Raw genomic sequence first — 20,270 nt, forward strand, 5'->3', positions numbered from 1 at the left:
ATATATATTAGAAAGTATAGTTTTTCCATAAACATAGCACATACCGAACTGTACCGAAACCGTGATGCTAAAACCGTGAAACAAACCGAACCATGAAAAAGTTGAACCGTGCCACCCCTAATATATATATATATATATATATATATATATATATATATATATATATATATATATTCAGAGAGATTAAATTTTATAAAGAGTGATTGAATGTTTTATTTATTTAAAAGGAAATGTGAAATATTCAATCTCAAAGATGATGTGTGCATATGGCCATGGTGGATCCTGAAAAGTATGTACACAACATAATTCACAGACTCTGTTTCTGGTTAAACTGGTATACTATTCTAATTAATGTGTGGATCTGTTTCTTATCAAGGGGATTCAGGAGGTCCATTAGTTTGTGGAAAATCTGAAGTTGGTGTCACTTCATTTGGTGATTTTAACGTCTGTAATTTACCGGAGCATCCTAATGTGTAGGAGCAGTACTACGATTTCAGCATACCGCCAATTGATCCACAAAATAATCAAAAATGTTAAGTTACTTAATGAAAACTTCTTGAATATATTATTTCAGGGCAAGATTCGTTTCAATTTGTTTGCGAACCGGATATCACTACACTGCAGTGAACGCACTCACAACAGACACGGAAGAGAAGACAATGCTGAATAAAGTCGTAGTTTTTGTTATTTTTGGATTAAAAATGTATTTTCGATGCTTCAAAAAATTCTAACTGACCGTCTGATGTCACATGGACTACTTTGATGATGTTTTTCTTACCTTTCTGGACATGGACAGTATACCGTACACACAGCTTCAATGGAGGGACTGAGAGCTCTCGGACTAAATCTAAAATATCTTAAACTGTGTTCCAAAGATGAACGGAGGTCTTATGGGTTTGGAACAACATTAAGTTATTAATTACATCATTTTTGGGTGAACTATCCCTTTAAGAAAGGCACATTACAAATAAAATGTATTATTATTATTATTATTCTTTCTCAAATTTTTAATCAAATAGCCCACCTTAGATTGCTTTTAATGCAAAAATCGTTAAATAAAAAAACATTAATGCTGTCTTTATTTATAAGTTCTGATTAAGATATTTGGCTGTGCTCATGACCAGTTCCCACAAACAGATGCACAGCTCAACACAGCTCAACCACTCAGATATCTATCTATGACATCTGGTCTCGTTTCTGAGAAATGTCATGTTTTTCAGTAGTGAAAGAAAACATATTGGTGAAATAGCAGAGCTGATAAGTTTCTGTGTGTGAGTCTGTGGGTTCATTTTTGTGTGTTGAGGAGAGAGCAGAAGTAAGATAATTTTAATAGATAAAATACATTTACTTGCTTGTTTGTGGTGTTCGATTCTTTTGCTGTACTAGGGTGCAAAGCTCTTTGAAGTAACTGACACAGTTTGGCAAGGCCCATAGCATGTTTTTCAGTAGTGAAATTTTTTTTTTTATAAAATAGCAGAGCTGATAAGTTTCTGTGTGTGAGTCTGTGGGTTAATTTTTGTGTGTTGAGGGGAGAGCAGAAGTAATATAATTTTTATAGATAATAAAATACAATTTTGTTAAAAAAATGCTAATATTTTGTCATTTTTATATTTATTTGCTTGATCAGTGTCTTTGTGGAGTTGTATTATTTGCTGTTCTAGGGTGCAAAGCTCTTCAAAGTAACTGAATCAATTTGGCAAACTGGTAATGTAATCAAGACCCTCCTGGACCCATTTTGGCCATGTAGTTAAAGAAGAAGAAAAAAATCAGCAGTTTAGGATGTCTGTCACCTAATTAGAATCAATCATTTTAGAGTTTTATTTTTATTTTTTTAAGAATGCTTAATTGCTATGAGCTGATTAAGGGGACTTACAGCATCATGTCTCAGTCAACATTACTCCATAAAGGAAGGAGAAAACGGTCTGCGTCATATTGTCCTTGTTGATCCTGCATCAAAATGATAAATTTCAGTCTTTCTGGAAGAACATTAATATCTGTTATGACACTTCATAACAGTTGTATTGTGAACTGTAAAATATTCAAATACCAAATTGCATGCATACTGTGCATGCTTTATCCTTCTCATCTATACTACAATATCTTTTAATCACTGTGTTGCTTATTGCTGCAAGAAAGGCAAAACTCATGAGCAACTCAGTGTCTCTACCCACATTTCAGGTATATTTCTAGTGTTTTGTCAGTCAGAGCTCATTGTCTTCATCATGATCATCATCTCTCTGATCCTGCTGGCCTCTCTGCTGCCACACCTGACCTTCACTGGTGATTATATAACAGCATTTATAATGACGTTTAATTGTTGTGTACAGAATAAGCTCACTAATAGTTCTATTTCTCTCAATTTGTATGAATTTGGGTATAGTGAACAGCAAAGAAGCGAAACCCCACTCCAGACCTTACATGGTTTCTCTCCAGAAGTACAAGACACATGTCTGTGGTGGATTCCTCATCTCTGATGAGTTCGTCATGACTGCTGCACATTGCTGGAATGAGTAAGAGTTTTGTTTATTCTGAACTGTGTTTCATGTGCTAAAATAATTTTGGCTGATATATAACTCCAATATATAGCCACCATATATGTCATAAATGAGCAGCATCATGACTCCCTAACCCAGCACATAATGCTTTTTCAACAGAAATGAGATTCTGACCGTTGTGGTTGGTGCTCATGATTTAAGGAACAGTAAGAGTTCTGATCACATTGGAGTGAAGAACTACATCCCACACTGTGGTCTGAATGACATCATGTATTTAAGGGTATCCAGTTGTAATGTTTTTAGTTATTCAGAATAGTGATCAGTACATAAAACTAGTTATTCCTGATCAGATTCTAATCAGCACCATCAAAAATCACCTTGGCCTTCAGGGCTTCGGTACTACCCTAAAAATAGCATTGCAATCAACTTCAGTTCGATCTTAAAAAAGATTATTAAACCTCTTTATTAATAATGGTTGTGTTTTTGAATTATAGCTACAGGAAAAACTCAACCTAAATAACTATGTTAACTGGATACTGTTACCAAAGGATGGGGAAGATGTCGAAGCAGATACTATCTGTAGTGTTGCCGGCTGGGGACAACTGGAGACTAACGGCACACTGAGCAATCGTCTAATGGAGGCAAGCGTGTATATACTGAATAACACAGAATGTGAAGAAAAAAAATGGGGAACAATCTACTCCATCTCAAAGATGATGTGCACACGTGGCCATGGTGGATCCTGCCGTGTACGTACAAAAGATGATTCACAGAACTGATTACGTTAATTAGTGAAATGAGTGTCAATAGATACAGTATTTGGCATTTTAGTGATGTTTTGTTCTGGATTTCTTCACAGTATGACTCAGGAGGTCCTTTGGTTTGTAGAGACACTGCAGTTGGCATCACAGATTTTGGATCTAAACTTCAGTGCAATTCACCTCAGTTTCCTAATGTGTATACTAAGGTTTCACCATATATTTAATGGATCAACAGCATAATTAGAAATGTGAAGTGAGATAAGTTCTTGAATTCACACACACACATATATACACAGATATATGTGTGTATATACACACAGAGCTGGGGAGATTACTTATGAATTGATTAATTACTGATTACATGACAATTTGTAGCCAGTAATATATGTCTCTCTTAGATTACATATTTTGGGTAATAATCTGATTACTTTTAGATTGCATTTGTGCTAACCCTTATTTGATATCACATATATTAAATCAGTCTAATCTTATACTATTTTGACATATACAAAGAAAAAAATATATTCCACAAAATATATTGAATTCACCAACAAGAGTCCCAATAGCTTCTTTTTCAAGCGCAATGTATGGAGAGTTAATACTTACAATATACAAACACTAATGTACCTTGCTGTTAGTGTTTGCTAGTAACACTGAATAAACCAAAATGACATCTTATTTTAAAGCATATTTACTTATAATTAAGTACATTTAATAAACACCAACATTACAAAAACCGATATTGAAAAAATATGAAATTCCCAGCAATATCACGGCCAGGTCAAATATTGAATCTAAAAAAAATAAATTAAAAAACTACATTGCAAACATGAATTTTGAAAAAGACTAGATTGACACAGCAAGGACATTTCTATCAATCTCAAATTAATCCTTGGTAGTCAGAGTTTACACAGAACAGTGAATATTCCCTTTTTTCTTTTTTTCAATGAAATGACGTCTGTACATCCAGTGATTAAAGGCAGTCTTCCCCTCCAATTTCCATTCTGTTGTTGCTAATTTCTTCTGAGCACAATTGTTCTACCCCTCCCCACCAGGAAACCTCAAATCACACACACACACACACACACACACACACACACACACACACACACACACACACACACACACACACACATAACGTATATAAGTGGCAGGTTTAATAGGAAAAGATATAAACGTTGAAAAAAAGGAGATTTAGGAAAATCAACTTATTACCATTTATATATGTATGTGGTTCTCTCCCATTCACTGCTCTCAAAGTTTACCCAACTACTGTAGGTGGACTTTTGCGGTGGAGAAACCTGTAAATGTGAAAAAGGTCTAGGATTTGTTCGAAGTGTCACGCGCCGAGGAAGAAGTAGGGTCTGGGTCCAAATGCAGGGAAATTATCCCTTTTTAATAAAAGAGAACAAAAACCAACACAGCAAAAACAAAACAGAAACAAATCATGGTGACAAGCAAAGATGCAAAAACACGAATACCAGGAACCACAGCATACATAAACAATGATTAATGCAGCCAGAAAGAGTGGTGTGAGAGTGGAGAATATATACTAATTGACAATGGGCACCAGGTGTGCGTGTAAGTGTGTGAGTGGATGCAACAGGTGTGCAGAGTGAACCAGATGTGTAGTGTTAAGGTGAATGAGTCCGGGAGATGGGGAAGTGGCGCCCTCTGGTGGTGAGAGGGAGGAACACCGGGTCCGGACTCATGACAAGATGATTCTTTCCAAACCCCTCCTTTGCATGAGGCTATTCTTCTCTGATTGGTCAGATTAACCGGTATGTTTTGATTGGTCTACTGTGTACAGAATGTATCATAATTGATCAAATTGCTAATACATATATATATATAAAAAAGACCATAAAGACCAATGATCATTTTGTGTATGATTATTTGTCCAATTTGAGCCCCTAGAAGTGTGTGTGTGGGGGGGGGGGGCTGTGTATAAAAATGGTTGTAATTTCTAAGCATTTTATGTTAGATTTTTGTTCAACCCCTTGAATTAAAGCTTAAAGTCTGCACTTCAACTGCATCATCTGGTTTTATCTTTAATTGAACGAAGTTCTTATGGGTTTTAAGGTCACGCTTTTATTTTAAGGTCCAGTTCTCACTATTAACAAACGATTAACTATGATTTTTGCCTCAATAAACTGCTAATTTGCTGCTTATTAATAGTTATTAATGTAGTTGTTAAGTTTAGGTGTTGGGTAGGATGTAGAATATGGTCATGACTCATGTACGATATGTGTGGTAACACTTAAGAATGGGGAACATTTATTCACTATTAACCACGACTTTTGCCTTAATAAATTCCTAATTTGCTGCTTATTAATAGTTAGTAAGGTAGTTAAGTTTAGGTATTGGGTGTAGAATAAGGTCATGTAAAATAAAGCATGAATTGGAGTGAAGAGGAGGCCATTTTATTTGAATCTTTACAGTTCACCAAAAAGTCCATTCAGGAAAAACTTGATAGTATAGTCTGCAATAATAAGAGAATGCATAATGCTAGAGCCATTGTGTAAACAGGTCACATACAGTACTCCCTTTGTCCAGTCAGTTACATTGATGCTTCACATCTGCAAATAAAAATGTTAACCCAGGGTTTAGGAATGTTAAGTGAGAAATGCCAGCATTTTTATCTGTCGGTTTTAAGGTGCAAAGCACATTTCCATCATTCCTATTTATGATCATAATACATGCTTAATTCTTATCACGCAAACCATATGGGGTTTAAATTTGTGACCACAAGGATTAACAAGAACAATGCTCGCTCATGTTACAAGATTTTTTTTTAGGAGTAGGTAGCTCAATGTCTCCGCCCACCTTTAAAGTATATTTATACAGTGGTTTGTCAGCGAGAGCTCACTAATTGTCTTCATGATGACCATCATCTCTCTGCTCCTGCTGGCCTCTCTGCTGCCACACCTGATCTTCACTGGTGAGACTGATTGTGAATGAATTCTAAGAGTAATTCATTGGTATGTGCTGAATAAGTTCACTTATAACACTATCTCTCTCTCAGCTCATGTGAATGTGGGTATAGTGAATGGCAGGTTGGCCAAACACAGACCTTACATGGTTTCGATTCAATTGAACAAGGAACATATCTGCGGTGGATTCCTCATCTCTGATCAGTGGGTCTTGACTGCTGCACATTGCTGGGAAGAGTAAGAGTTTTGATTACTTTTTACTGAAACGTTAATTTAACAAAATGACTCCAGTGCAACTATACAGTGTATTGCATGTCATAAATAAGCATCATAATTCCATAAATCAATCTTTCTAATAAGTGCTATCGAGAGATGTCCACAGTTTCTGACAGCTGTGGTTGGTGTGCTTGACATAACCAAGAGTATAAGCTCGAACCGCATCAAAGTGAAGAAATGCATCCCACATCTAGAATCCTGCTCAGGACCTTCACGGAATGACATCATGCTTTTGATGGTAAACAACGTTGCTAATAATACTTGTTGAAAACGCTTTTCTGGTCAGGACACAGAAAATACCAAGGGCTTTTTGGAATCTGTTTCCAAGGTATTGCTCATTGTACCAATACAAAAACTGCAGAAAAAAAAGTGAACAAAATGTAGGAAATATACTTTTTTAGAGGCTCATTAAATCATATAATTTAATTCAACTTAGCCTTTGGGTTTTCTGTCCTAACCTAAAGAACAGCAGTACAATCAACTGAAATTAGACTTATTAAACATTATGCTTATTAATCATGGTTGTGTTTTTGAATTCCAGTTAGATAAAAAGATAGATCTAAACTACAGTGTTAACAAGATAGAATTACCAAAGGAAGGAGAAGATGTAAAAGCAAGAAGTAACTGTAGTGTTATGGGCTGGGGAATACAGCAGCCCAATGGCTCAGTGAGTACTCATCTACAAGAGGCAGACGTGTTTATACACAATCCTGCAGTGTGTCTAGCTCGATGGGGAACTCTTTACATAGACTCACAGATGATCTGTGTCCGTGGCTGGGGTGGAACCTGCCAAGTACGTACAAAAGATGATTCACAAATGTTATGGTAATGCATGAACTGGTTTCACTAATGACATGCTGATCTGTTTCCTCAGGGGGATTCAGGGGGTCCTCTGGTTTGTGGAAACATTGCAGTTGGTATCACATCTTTTGGTGGAATTGAATGTAATTCACCCCAGAGACCTAATGTGTATGCCAAGATTTCAGCTTTTCTTCCATGGATTAAAAAAAACATGAGAAATGTTAAGTGACTTCATGGAAAATAAAAAAGAAGAATTGTTTTCTTGAATTCTCTCATAAACCTTCTTTCAATAAAAGTATCACATGGCAAGCATCAATCAGTTGTATAGTGTCCTCCTTGTCACCACATATAATTATCATATTACTGTACATGGGGGGCACATCCAAAGTGATTTCACATTAGTTCACTTGGTTTCCATCCGTATACTGTACATACACATATGTGGATGTGTATAATCTATCTATAAATAATTACAAGTTTAATAGAAGACTGTTAATACTGTAATTAGTGGACCTTAAAAAAAGCATGCAGATATTACAAAAATGATTTCCTTACAAAAACAAAATAAAGCACTGCTTCGTTTCAACAAATTCATTTTAAGTTAGATATACTGGTTGTACTTTAAGTTGAGCTAACTAACAGAGGTGTCAAGTAACAAAGAACGAATACTTTGTTACCTTACTTAAGTAGAAGTTTGGGGTATCTATACTTTACAGGAGTAATAACTTTTTACTTCTACTCCTTTCATTTTCACGCAAGTATCTGTACTTTCGACTCCTTACATTTTAAAAATAGCTTTGTTACTGCTATTTCATTTCGGCTTGTTTTCATTCTGACTTATCGTTCAAAAAAACAAAACAAAAACCTATCCAGATAAATCGCACCATCCGGATGGACTGAATTTGACTGTGGTTGGATGAGAAGTATATTCTGACACCGTATTAGTTTGTACCCGATCCACCGCACCTGCACATGACACGAATCACATCACACTCCAGCAAGGACATAGCTAATGTTGGGTTCATTTATCAAAAAATATAGTTCGGTAGCAAGACATTTGAATAGCGTTTGCGATTCACAATGCGATTGACAATGTTGTAATAAGTAGGTTATACTTACCCCCCCCCCCCCCCCCACACACACACACACACACACACACTGGACATAGCAGACGTATGTACCGAATACAGGAAGGTATCAATCAAGAAGGTATCAGGATTATGAGTTCTTTTTTGTCTTTTTTTTTTATTAACCACTTAGATTAATCATTCATTTTGACAGCACTTATGTTATGTTATTGTAAATAGACAACCATACAAGAGTAATTGTTACTAAGCCTGCCCTGGGTACACCAATTTTATTGTCCATTGCCCTCGCAGATTCTTGCAGCTAAGCTTGGATGTACATTTACATTCCATTAAAGGTTATTGATGACATGCCTCTGAAGTTTGACTTCTTGCACCATAAAAATACTTATAAGCAACTAGTCATCATATCTCTAGTTCTTTAATGTATTTGCATTGTACTAAAATGCATTCATTTTCAGTGGGCATATGTGTCTGAAACAGGTAGCCTAGCGCATCCCAAATGTTTCAACATGAACATTTCAATATAACATTATAGTCATTATGGCCTATGGCCTTTAGAAAAATGTTTTTTTGAGGAGGTGGGGTAGTGCACAATAGGCCCCTGTTGCGCGGCCTAAGCTTTTGTTCTTAATGGCATTTTTTCCCGTACATTACTTTTACTTTTATACTTTAAGTAGTTTTAAAACCAGTACTTTTACACTTTTACTTGAGTAAAAAGAAGTTCATACTTCAGCTTCTACAAAGGTTTTTTTTTAACCCTATCTTTACTTCTACCTGAGTAATGAATGTCAATACTTCTGACACCAGTAATAACTAATGTAACATGGCAATTTCAGATTCTATGCTGTATTTACATGAAGAACAATCTGATTTACTTGTTAAAAACCATGAACACTGATTGCCTTAAAAATACCAATTAAGTGTTTCTCCAGAAGAGTGTGTTTCAATTATCCAGCTTCCGATGGCACACAGGCATGAGGTAACATTACCAGAAAGACCACCAAGTGCACCAACATCTGCAAATGTTGATTTTTAAATAGAGCGTTGTATAGTCACTTTATCGTATGAGGGTTTTCTGAGCAACAAATGCATAGTATGCAAATTGTACAGATTACTATATATTTATAATAAAAAAAATCAACTAATTGTTTGAATTTTAAGTAAAGTCAACTAAAAAGTTTGAGATATGAGCGAACCAAGTATAGCATGTCACTTCTCATTGTTTGGTTCTATCGACGAAAACAAGCACTGATCTTTGGCAACATGGGTTATGCGATGATCAGACAAAACCCCACCAACTGTTACTTTTGGGTGGCATCTTTTAATGCAGTGTGAACTGACCTTCAGAGATCTAACCAGAGAGAGACAGTTTTCTCACACCTAACATAATTTACAAGAAATATTATCATTTACATCATACATGGGGGAGAATAGTCTACTTACATCAAGACCACAAACCTAACACCTATCTTTTCCACCTCGGTGCTGCAAAAGCCACATCAAGCTGTGAAAGAAGTATGACTGGTACTGGGGGGCTAAACCAGCCCACTTTGCATTAAATACTACCAACAACACCAGTGAGATCTTCAGAACTCCTGAGAAACCTTCCAAGAACAACATCATGATCATCAAGGTGCTTTTGCTAGTCACCATGCTACCAAACCTGAGTGTTCCAGGTAAGAAAATGCTGGAAAATAACTGACTTCTATTACGTTATGTATTCTACATTTATCATAAATATGATATGTTTATGTTCATTTTATGCAATGTTACGCTCTGTGAGAACATTAGGTCAAGTCTACTTCTCACTTAACCAACCTAAACAATTTTTCTCTATCTTAGAATCTGTGCAAGTGGGTATAGTGAATGGCACAGAAGCCAAACCTCATTCAAGACCCTACATGGTTTCAATTCAAAGAAATAAAAAACACATATGCGGTGGCTTCCTTGTGTCTGCACAATTTGTCATGACAGCTGCGCACTGCTTCAAATAGTAAGTGTTTTTTTTTTAAGTTACAATTTTACTGCAGCACAAGGTCATCACTTGGTGCGACTTCTTTGGAAATAACACAAAGTATAATAGTACCCAAACAAATGCGCCCACGACTCATAAGGTCTCAAAAATAAAGATTCTTTATTGGCATTGATGGGTGTATGATGAACCTTTATCATCCATAGAACATTTCCACTGCACAAATGGTTCTTGGATTATTAAAATGGGCTTCATACTAAGAAAAATTTCTCTTTTAAGAAGTGTTTACTGAAACTTTCTTTGGGGAATAAATAATGGCTCTTCAGTGACATTACTTTTGGTATGTAGTTCAACAAATATTGTTCTTTTCTTAAAGCAATGTTTGTTTTCTTCATCTTGTCAGCGGAGACAAGCTGACAGTTGTGGTTGGAGCTCATGATTACACTAAAGGCTCTGGTCACATGGGTGTGAAATTCTACCACATCCACCCTGGGTATAAGGACCTGCTAAATGACATCATGCTACTTCAGGTAAATGACTCAGCTAGTTTGGCAGAGCAAACTGCAATGAAGCAATAGTGTTTTAACTATACACTAAACAAAATTTTGCCTTGTTCACATTGCACACAAATCTGATTTGGTTTTAAATCTGATATTAAGGACTGACTAGTCATTTTGCAAATCATCAAATGCTTTGATTCAAACATTGTTTCCCAAACTAACAAAGTGATAAAACAAGCTACCTGAAACCTGATTGTTCAGACTGAGACACACTGAGAATTTGAATTTGGATTGGATTTCACAACACATTTGGATGTGACTTGGAATGGGAATGTGGAAACTTTATTGGTTTTGTCTTTTGTTGTAATTACAAGATTTAAGATCAGAGATGCCACAACATAAGATTTTTACATCAACAAATCCATAGAGATCTTGGCCCATATTCACAAAACATTTTATCTTTACCCTAATAGTTCTCCTAAATAGCAGTTAAAGTGTTTAGCCAAGTGCTACGTTCCGGCTTTCTAATTAGTCTAGGGGAATTGAAGAATACGTAACAAAGTGAAACGGAAGTCTACATGGAGCCTCTCATTCCAGTCCCAGCCTTAAGAACACTGCTAACCACTAAAGGATCCACTATAATTTGATTCATTATATTATTTATACATGCAGGAGTAACAAGAACAAAGCAAAAAGGCTTCAGGAGGGGGCATAGCCAGAATAAACAAAACAGTTGCTTACTCCATTTTAAAATCTAACTTACCTAACTCTGGGAAAATAAATAAAGAGAAAATAAACTTCCTTAACTACCTAGCTTTCCCAAAAACTGGAGAAAAGGAGTTAACAAAACAAATGGCACCATCCTCCCTACAAATTATAAAGTAAACAACTTGACCAAAATTGACTGAAGGACTATTAAAGCGTCAGCAATATTGAGTTGCATATAACAATCTAAGTGAGAGTCAAGGTCAAGGTCAAGGTCAAGGTCAAGGTCAAGGTCCTCTGAGTGGGGGAGGGGGAGACAGCTCAAACTTTCTCCTTTCCTCTCTCCTCCAAGTTGTACTATCTTGCTGGATTTTATAGCTGGTTTCCTTTCTGGAGGAGCCAGTGAATGAGTTGGTTGGTGATCAGCCAACGAGTATCAGGTGCCAGTAATCAGCTCCTATTAGAACAGCAGCACAGGAGCGAAAAGACGACTGAGAACACACAAAAACTTTTGACTGACCCCAAGAACAGTACAACCTATGTCACAGGATGTAATGCCAAGAAGCTGCTGAGACCAACATTTACTAAGGAATAGACAGAAGTCTTAAGCTAAGAGTAAGGCCGGGGTTAACCTTGTTGCAATGGATGATGTCAGCATACTTACTAACTATGCACACAGTGATTGGCTGATAGTCTCTGTCAGAGATTTATTCATGGAAATATTGCAGAGCACGATATTATGTTGCCTTATTCAGATAAAGGTTTTAAAATAAAAATAATAATTGCCACATTCAAATAAATATTTTAAAATGCAGGCTAAGTGTCACTAATTAAATAAGTAGGCTATAGTGTCAGCCTCTTATATGTATGCTTCTCATAAACAATTAGCCAATATGCATTAGGGCTGCCCTTGACTAAAGATTTATCTGGTCGAGTAGAAGTTATTCGTTTTAATGTACTGTAATGTCGTAATGTATTGTTACACTAGTGCTTTCTGTTCTCGGTTTAAGAGATGAAGTCTGCGACAGTGACTCATCTCCGCAGTATGCACCTGTATGCACGCTTCATACGGATAACATAATGTGAGAATATTTGTTTTCTGTTTTAATTGGTTCACTTAAAAGTTTCACTCTCTATAGATATATTTTTCATGTCTGTAATAAGGCAAGCATCCACAGAGTTTTGAAGTGACACGCTCAATTCACAGAGTCCAAGATGATAGAAAGCACATCATGTTTGCTTTATTTTACAAAAGCACATCATTGTGTTGCTATTCTGAGTGCACATGAATAAACGTATTTACAGATACAAAAGATGCATTACTCTTATCTGTATAACCAAAAATGACAAAGTATTTTAAGAGCAAATGATCACAGAGGCGCCTCCATCTGTCACGCAGTAGCCCAAGCACGCTGTTCAGCTTTCACACGCCGCACAAACATGCACACTTATTTCTAGGCTAACTTAAATTGAGCTGCCATGTAAAGTTACTACATACATATCTCAGATGATAAGCCATATTTGAGGTCGATGAATGTTAGGTGAGCATATGGATGTCCTGCCCAACGCACTATATTTTCACATAGACCGCCCGTTAATGATTTGTCATAAAATTTTGGTAATATGCATATAAACAGCCTTTTAATAAGCAGAAAAATCATGGCTGATAGTAAGACATGCAAACATAAAAGAAAACCAAGCTGGATGCGAGAACATATATTAATCAAACATTTGGAGTTGGGATAACCCCCAAACCAAACCAATTAGGAAAAAAAACAAAACAATTTGGGATAATTTTAGTGCTAAAAAGCTTTGTGAAATACTCTTAGAGCAAAAATTTAGCAGTCCTAAATTTAGGACTGACACGCCCTCTATTTTTAAGATTTTCTCCTAAATCCGCAAGTTAGGAGCTACTTTTAGCCTTAAGATGTTTTGTGAATACGGGCCCTGATCCTATATGCTGTAAACTGAACAATATTTACAATACTTAATTACTATTCAAAATTTTGTACTGTTGTGTTTCATGTTTCAATTCTTTTAAAGCATACATGTAACAATTGCAAAAATACTAACATACCTAGTTATCCAATTATCCTTATAAGTAAACAGAATGCAAATACAAAAAAGTTGCAATTTGTATAATTTTTTTGAAAATGATCTGCATTAGTGGTTGAATTACTTGGTGTAGCTATATGGAGAAGTCGAAAAGAGCAAGAACGTGAAGTTGATCTCCATACCAAAGAAAGATAAGGACATCAAGGCCAAGGTCAAATGCAGTGTTGCAGGATGGGGGAAGAAAAACAACAGTGATGTATCAAGTGCTAAGCTTATGGAGGTGGACGTCACCATCATTGACAACAAAGAATGTCAGAAGAAGTGGGGAAAAGATTACTCCAACTCACGTATGGTGTGTGCAGGCGGTCGTGGAGGATTTTGCCAGGTACAAATAATATTCTGGATTAATCACAAATAGTTTGACAGTTAAATTTTATTCACGCCCTGCACTTTCATGACTTTTCTCAGGGGGATTCTGGAGGACCTTTGGTGTGCAATAATGTCGCAGTCGGTGTGGTTTCATTCTATGAAAAAAACAACTGTGACTCACCTAATCTTCCAAATGTCTACACCAAGATTTCCAAATATCTAAAATGGATAAATGCTGTTCTTGAAGGTGTGAAGTAAGAACTTGATGAATAAACTTCAACAAGTCTGCTTATATGTGTGAATATTTCAAGCTCATTTAATAATGAATGAATTGAATAAAACTTGACTGATGTGACAAGCTCCAAAAGCTTTTCTGTGGATAGATGCTGTCAACTGTTCTCAGCAGGCCTAGTTTCCTGTTGGGGTCGAGCTCATTGCATGTGGTCAGACAGTCTGTGAGAAAGTCTAGTTTGCAGACGCGTCAAAAAAAAAGAAATTCTGATACCTATGCAAGGTCATCACAGATTCACCACAGATTAAAATAATAATAATAATAAATTCAAGTTGCGAGCTAACATTCCTAAGTGAATATGCATGAAATAAAGTCTATATTTTATACATATATATATATATATATATATATATATATATATATTCACACAGGTTTCTCAAAACACTCTCCTCATATGCCACTGCCTCATGATGGAACCACTGTTGTGCTAAGCTTGTCAGGGTTTTCAAGCAAGCGAGCAATGTTTTGACAGAGCCAAAGTGTTTGTACCTATCAGGAAAATCCACCTAAAATGCACTATTTATAGAATTTAATGGAAAATTCACCACAAAATAAATGTCATCATTTACTGACCCTCATGACTTTATTTTTTCTATGGAAAAGGTCTATACAATGGACAATGTCAATGGGGGCCAGTGTTGATTTTGGAATGCATTAACTTTTATTGTATGGAAAAACACAGTTTCAGTATTTCGAAGTATGTGTTCCACAGAAGAAATAAAATATTACAGGTTTGGAATGACATGATGGTGAGAAAATGATGACAATTTAAATTCTTGGGTGAATTAACAGGAATCCTCATTTTATCATAATACTTTAGACACTTTATGTTTAATTAAAGGGGTCATATCATTTCTCTTTGGAGTGTTACAAGCTCTTGGTGCACAAAAAAGATCTATAAAGTTGCAAAGACTAAAGTCTCAAATTTAGAGATATTCTTTATCAAAGTTACGGGGTCAACTACGCCCTCCTAAAATTGCTCATTCTAACACGCCCCCACATGTCTACCTCACTATGTGGGAAGATTTGCATAACACTGCCCAAATGTTCACACAAAGAAAGAAGGCATAACTTTGATTCTCGCTGTAGTATTTGTACTTTGTTTGGCCTTCCAAAAGAGGACAAAATTAGAAATCATTGGGTAAGTTGTATTTACAACTTTTTTTCCGGAACAGTTCAACCGAAATATTCAGATGTGTGCAGCACAATTTTTTGAAGGACTAGGACTGTTTCCTGAGAGAGTGGCCTACAATGCCGGTGTCGGTCTCTATAAAGTGAGGCAATTCCAACTTTGCAAGAACAATCCGTCGCTTTTGACTCACAGTAGGTAAGTTTTTTATATTTAAAGGATTTGCCACTGATGATTTAAACACAACTTTTGAGCAGTGTAGGGTAGCGCTTGTTGTTTGTAGTTTCTCCGATCACAGATGCAGACATGGTTTTATGTTTGCGCAGCACGATACGCCACACAGAAAAAAAACTGTTCACAGTAGTCATTATAATCAGTAATTACGTCCCCACTGGATGCAGCAAATGCCTCGTTTGTAATGGGTTTTATTGGTTTTGTCTGGTCGTGCCAGGAGATGGTATCACAGTATGGTAAGGGGTGTAACATTTCCGTAAAACACTTGAGGTATTTGGCTGATCACAACTAGATAGCTGGTCAATCAGAGCACACCTTGCTTTTTCCGAACAATGAGCTTTGTAAAAATCGACACGTTTCAGAAAGGCGGGGCACAGAGGAGAAACAATAATGTACAGTATGTGGAAAATAATGTTTTTTGAACCTTAAGCCGCATAAAACCATTGCATTACACAAAATACACAAAATAATATTCTTTTTAGCAACGTCATATGACCCTTTTAACAGAAGAAACATACAGGAAATGCTGTGGTTTGCTGTGTAAAGGGAGGCTTGCCCTTTTACACTGAGTAGTTAGAAAGTCAGTGACACATTTTCATTGTTCCACAATGACAGGCTTCACTGCGATTCTTTTTGCTACAGCTGTGACTACACTGCACATCACAGGTTTCTTCTTTCATTAGTAATTCTTAATCTTCAAACATCACACTTGTGCCATTATAGGGGCTATTATTTGAGTTTATAGTTATCTCTGTCTTGTTTTTTCAATAGTTGTGGCTGGAGATGACATAATCAATGGGAAAAAAGCTTTAAAAAATTCCTTGCAATACATGGTCTCAGTGCAGAAAAATAAAAAACATCTATGTGGAGGATTTCTGATATATCCTCAATATGTGCTCACAGCTGCACACTGTGCAAGGTAAGTTATTCATTTTTGGAGCCATGTTTAACACTAAATTAAATATCTATGCTCTTAAAAAAAAAAAAAAAACTTTGAAATGAGTAAATTATGATTGGTGATTGAACAATTCATGAGAATGTGAGTTTGACTCCCTCCGATTTATTGTATTCCAGTGAAGAGATGACAGTCGTTGTTGGCGACCATAATATTTCTCCAAGCAAAAATCTAAAAAGATTTGATGTTGTTCGCCAATTTATACCAAAAACATTTAAATACTTTAAGATGGGAGATGACATCATGCTTCTTAAGGTAAAGAAACACGTATTGAGTTGTAATGAAATTTTCACAAGATGACATGCACATTTAATAACTAAGTATTTGCATTTTCAGATTTCCAGGAAAGTAGTTTTGGGAGGAAAGGTGAAGACGGTGAAAATCCCACATCAGCATTACAGTGTTAAAAGCAATACCCAGTGCTTGGTTGCTGGATGGGGTTCCACTAAACAGCGTAAAGTTGTTAATGACCTTTTGGCCTTGAATGTAACAACTGTTGACATCCGGGACTGCAAGGATGCATGGAAGAAATACAAAGAAAACATCACACAACTTCCACCAAACGTCATCTGTGCTGGAGGATATAAACAGAACAGTGGAGTGTGCTTGGTAAGAATATACAAGAGAGACAGGCAGGTTGTCACAATGTCTTAAATGTATAAACTATAAGGTTTTCAGACAATTAAGAAAGATAAAAAGTGTTACAACTAGCCACAGTCTCATCTTCATATACACATAAATGTATTGTAGTATTTTTGTTGTTGTTTTGGACTAGGGATGGATCATTGCTCTTCTATTAAACATCTTCTTCACATATTTTCTTGCAGGGCGATTCTGGAGGCCCATTGGTGTGCAATTCAGTGGCAGTGGGCATTGTTTCCTTCAACATAAAGGAGTGTAAATATCCTGATGTACCGAATATTTACACTGAAGTTTGGAAACATGCACGTTGGATCAAAGCAATGATGAAGAAAAAATAAACTTAAGATTTTTGTGTCCACAGCACTTGCAAATTATGCTTAATCATACAATTGCTGATGACTTGTCTCTGTATTTCCACAATTACCACCTCTATGCATGCAGATTGTTGTTTATGAGAAGAAATTTCCCAAAACGTCCATGCTTTCGAGTACATAATGGTTTACATTAATAACATTTATACATAGACCTAGTAAATCAGGAATGGATACATCAGATGCCTGTGACTGAATTTTGGTTTGATATACACATTTGAAATGATATTTCCATCAGAAGGGTACAAAATGAGTACAGTTTCTTCCAGCAAAAGGTGTTTAACATTTAGTTTAACATTCAGAATGGGTTGATTGTGAATTTTTTTTTAAGTAATTTTTTTTGGTGATACTAAAATTTAAAACTAACATTTTTGTGGTTTTATTTTCTAATAAGAATAAATACATATATGGGCCATTCTACAGAATTGGTCCAAAGTCAGAGTTGGAAACGTTTTTTTAAAAAAAATCTATATTTTCATAAGCTGAAATTTACGGTTTGGGAAGGCTGCCCACCTCCCAATTGAAAATACCTAATAAATTATGATTTTATATATATTAAGCTTAGATTTTAAATATGATTGTGGGTTTCAATAGATAATAGAAGGATCTTAGCAAATGCTTTCTAAATGTGTTTTTTGGTCGTGGGACAGCAGTTTGGACCAATTCTGTAGAATGGCCCATACAGCAAAAGGGTCATGGTAAGAACCTGACTGTTACAACTGAAAACTTCAAAGAAGAAGTGGCAGACCAAAAATTACGATACAAAGCAGTGATAAAGACATATGTGTTTAAAAGCAATGTTTAGTTCTAGGTGATATTTATTAAACATTTCCGATAGTTTACCAAAAAAAAAAAAAAAAGGATTTGTCCAAGTCTGGGACTCCCTATTCATGATATGTGCCGCATCTATCTGTAAAACAAAAACTAGAAAAATTCTATTATAAAAATGAAAATAAGCCATTACAAAAAACATGTTTGATCAAACCAAGAGAGGAATCAAAGAATTCCATCATGAATAGTCTAGAGAAATGCAGCCAAAGAAATGAATCTTCACCAGAAAGACATCAGTTTTACCAAGATATGGTGGAGAGGATCTTGTAATCAAGAAAAAAGAGATGTTTTTGCAGCAAAATGGCAAATTCAGCATTTTGCATCGTCATTGACTTTAAAGGATGTGTCTTGTGGTAGAGACCTCCGCGGTGGTCTCACCAGCAGCATCTCATCAAAATGAAAGCAGCATACATAGCTTTGATGAGCTTGCGTTTCACTTCACAAACTAATGCTTTACTTATTACAAAACTGAAATGTTTTCTGTTAGCTCAAACATGTATCTTTGCTTGATTAGGCACATTTGGAGCTGATATCATCAATGGCAAAAAAACGCCAAAAAGAACTCCATGCTCCATACATGGAATCAGTGCAGATTGATTTCCTGATCCACCCGAGCTACGTGCTCACGGCCGCACACTGCGATAAAAGGAAAGCCTATAGCTAACCTGGAATATGTTTGGTGTTCAACGAAATGGTTTAATAATATGCAATTATGTTATAAATAAAGTGGCAACATGACTGTTATCCTGGGCACCCACAAATCAGTCCGAAAGGAGCCAACCTGAAAAGATATACAGTGCAAAATCCTTCAAAGACACCAAAACTAGGAATATCATACTTCTGAACGTACAGAATTCATAAATTAAACATGTTATAAAATCTAACAATATTTAGTTTATCATTAAATATAAATGTATAATTAAATACTTGCATACATTAAAATTTTAATAATATATCAAATAATTTGAATAAACATACCTTTAATGATAATGGCAAAAATCACTTTTCTTTTGTGAAATATTAGCTGTCCAAGAAGCTGAAAAATGGCGAAGGTGTGAAAACCATCAAATTCTCGCGCAAGGACAAACCACTGAAGCCAAAAACAAAGTGCAAGGTTGCAGAATGGGGTCAAACTGAACATGAAAATAAGGTGAACGATCTTCTGGAGACAGGCGTGTTGACCATCAACTCTTCCATCTGCCAGACCATGTGGAAAAAAGTGGGAGTAATACTCCCCAACAATGTCCTGTGTGCTGGGGATTTCGAGACCAAAAGTGGTGCTTGCCAGGTACGTTTAAATCAATATTTTGAAGACTGTTCATAATTTGTGAGTCCATCTTTTGAGCTCAATAAAAATGAGACCATTAACTGATCTCAAACACATTGTTATTTCAGGGGGATTCGGGTGGACCGCTGGTGTGCAGTGGGATAGCAGTGGGGATTGTCTCTTTCAACCTGTCACAAAACGGTGACAACCCAAACATTCCCAATGTTTACACTTAAATTTCTAAATACAAAGAGTGGATCAAGAAAATTATCAGAGGAGGTGCTCGATTCAATGCATACAGCCAAAGTCAGCTGCTATGGTGCCGTGTGTATGCTAGCTGTCAAAATGTGACCGTAAAACTTAGAAAAGAAATGAACAACAAAAACTCAATAAACAATGACTTTGCATTTTTCCTTTCTAAAGCGCCACTTCAGAAAGAGCGAAACTAGTTAGGGGGGCTGTTTGATTCTCAACCACTGCTAAAGTTCACCACTTCCTAAGTTACACAACCGTCTAGTTAACCAGAAATAGATGCAAACCTGCAAAAATAAAACAAAATAAAACGTTTGAAAAGACACTTGTATGCCTTCAAAA

At 36.0% G+C, this 20,270-nt stretch overlaps 2 protein-coding genes and 2 pseudogenes across 2 annotated transcripts; all 4 read left to right on the top strand.

The window, feature by feature from the left end:
* The first annotated feature begins 2,364 nt into the window (after positions 1-2,364).
* On the top strand, positions 2,365-14,229 carry LOC132160202 (transmembrane protease serine 9-like; annotated as a pseudogene).
* LOC132159859 (complement factor D-like) lies at positions 5,673-7,582 on the top strand. Its single transcript, XM_059569493.1, has 5 exons — positions 5,673-6,197; positions 6,282-6,426; positions 6,550-6,703; positions 7,007-7,258; positions 7,340-7,582. Exons 1-5 carry the CDS (start codon positions 6,137-6,139, stop codon positions 7,493-7,495), a joined length of 768 nt encoding a protein of 255 aa, XP_059425476.1. The 5' UTR covers positions 5,673-6,136; the 3' UTR covers positions 7,496-7,582.
* A 1,679-nt stretch (positions 14,230-15,908) lies between the features above and the next one.
* On the top strand, positions 15,909-17,578 carry LOC132159860 (granzyme K-like). The gene is made up of 5 exons (XM_059569494.1): positions 15,909-16,276; positions 16,382-16,529; positions 16,685-16,820; positions 16,902-17,174; positions 17,393-17,578. The coding sequence occupies exons 1-5, from the start codon at positions 16,219-16,221 to the stop codon at positions 17,543-17,545; spliced, it is 768 nt and encodes a 255-aa protein (XP_059425477.1). The 5' UTR covers positions 15,909-16,218; the 3' UTR covers positions 17,546-17,578.
* Positions 17,579-17,827: 249 nt separating this feature from the next.
* LOC132160205 (granzyme A-like) lies at positions 17,828-20,125 on the top strand (annotated as a pseudogene).
* Positions 20,126-20,270: the final 145 nt, after the last annotated feature.

Source organism: Carassius carassius, chromosome 16 (genome assembly GCF_963082965.1).
Source record: "Carassius carassius chromosome 16, fCarCar2.1, whole genome shotgun sequence".
Classification (NCBI taxonomy): domain Eukaryota; kingdom Metazoa; phylum Chordata; class Actinopteri; order Cypriniformes; family Cyprinidae; genus Carassius; species Carassius carassius.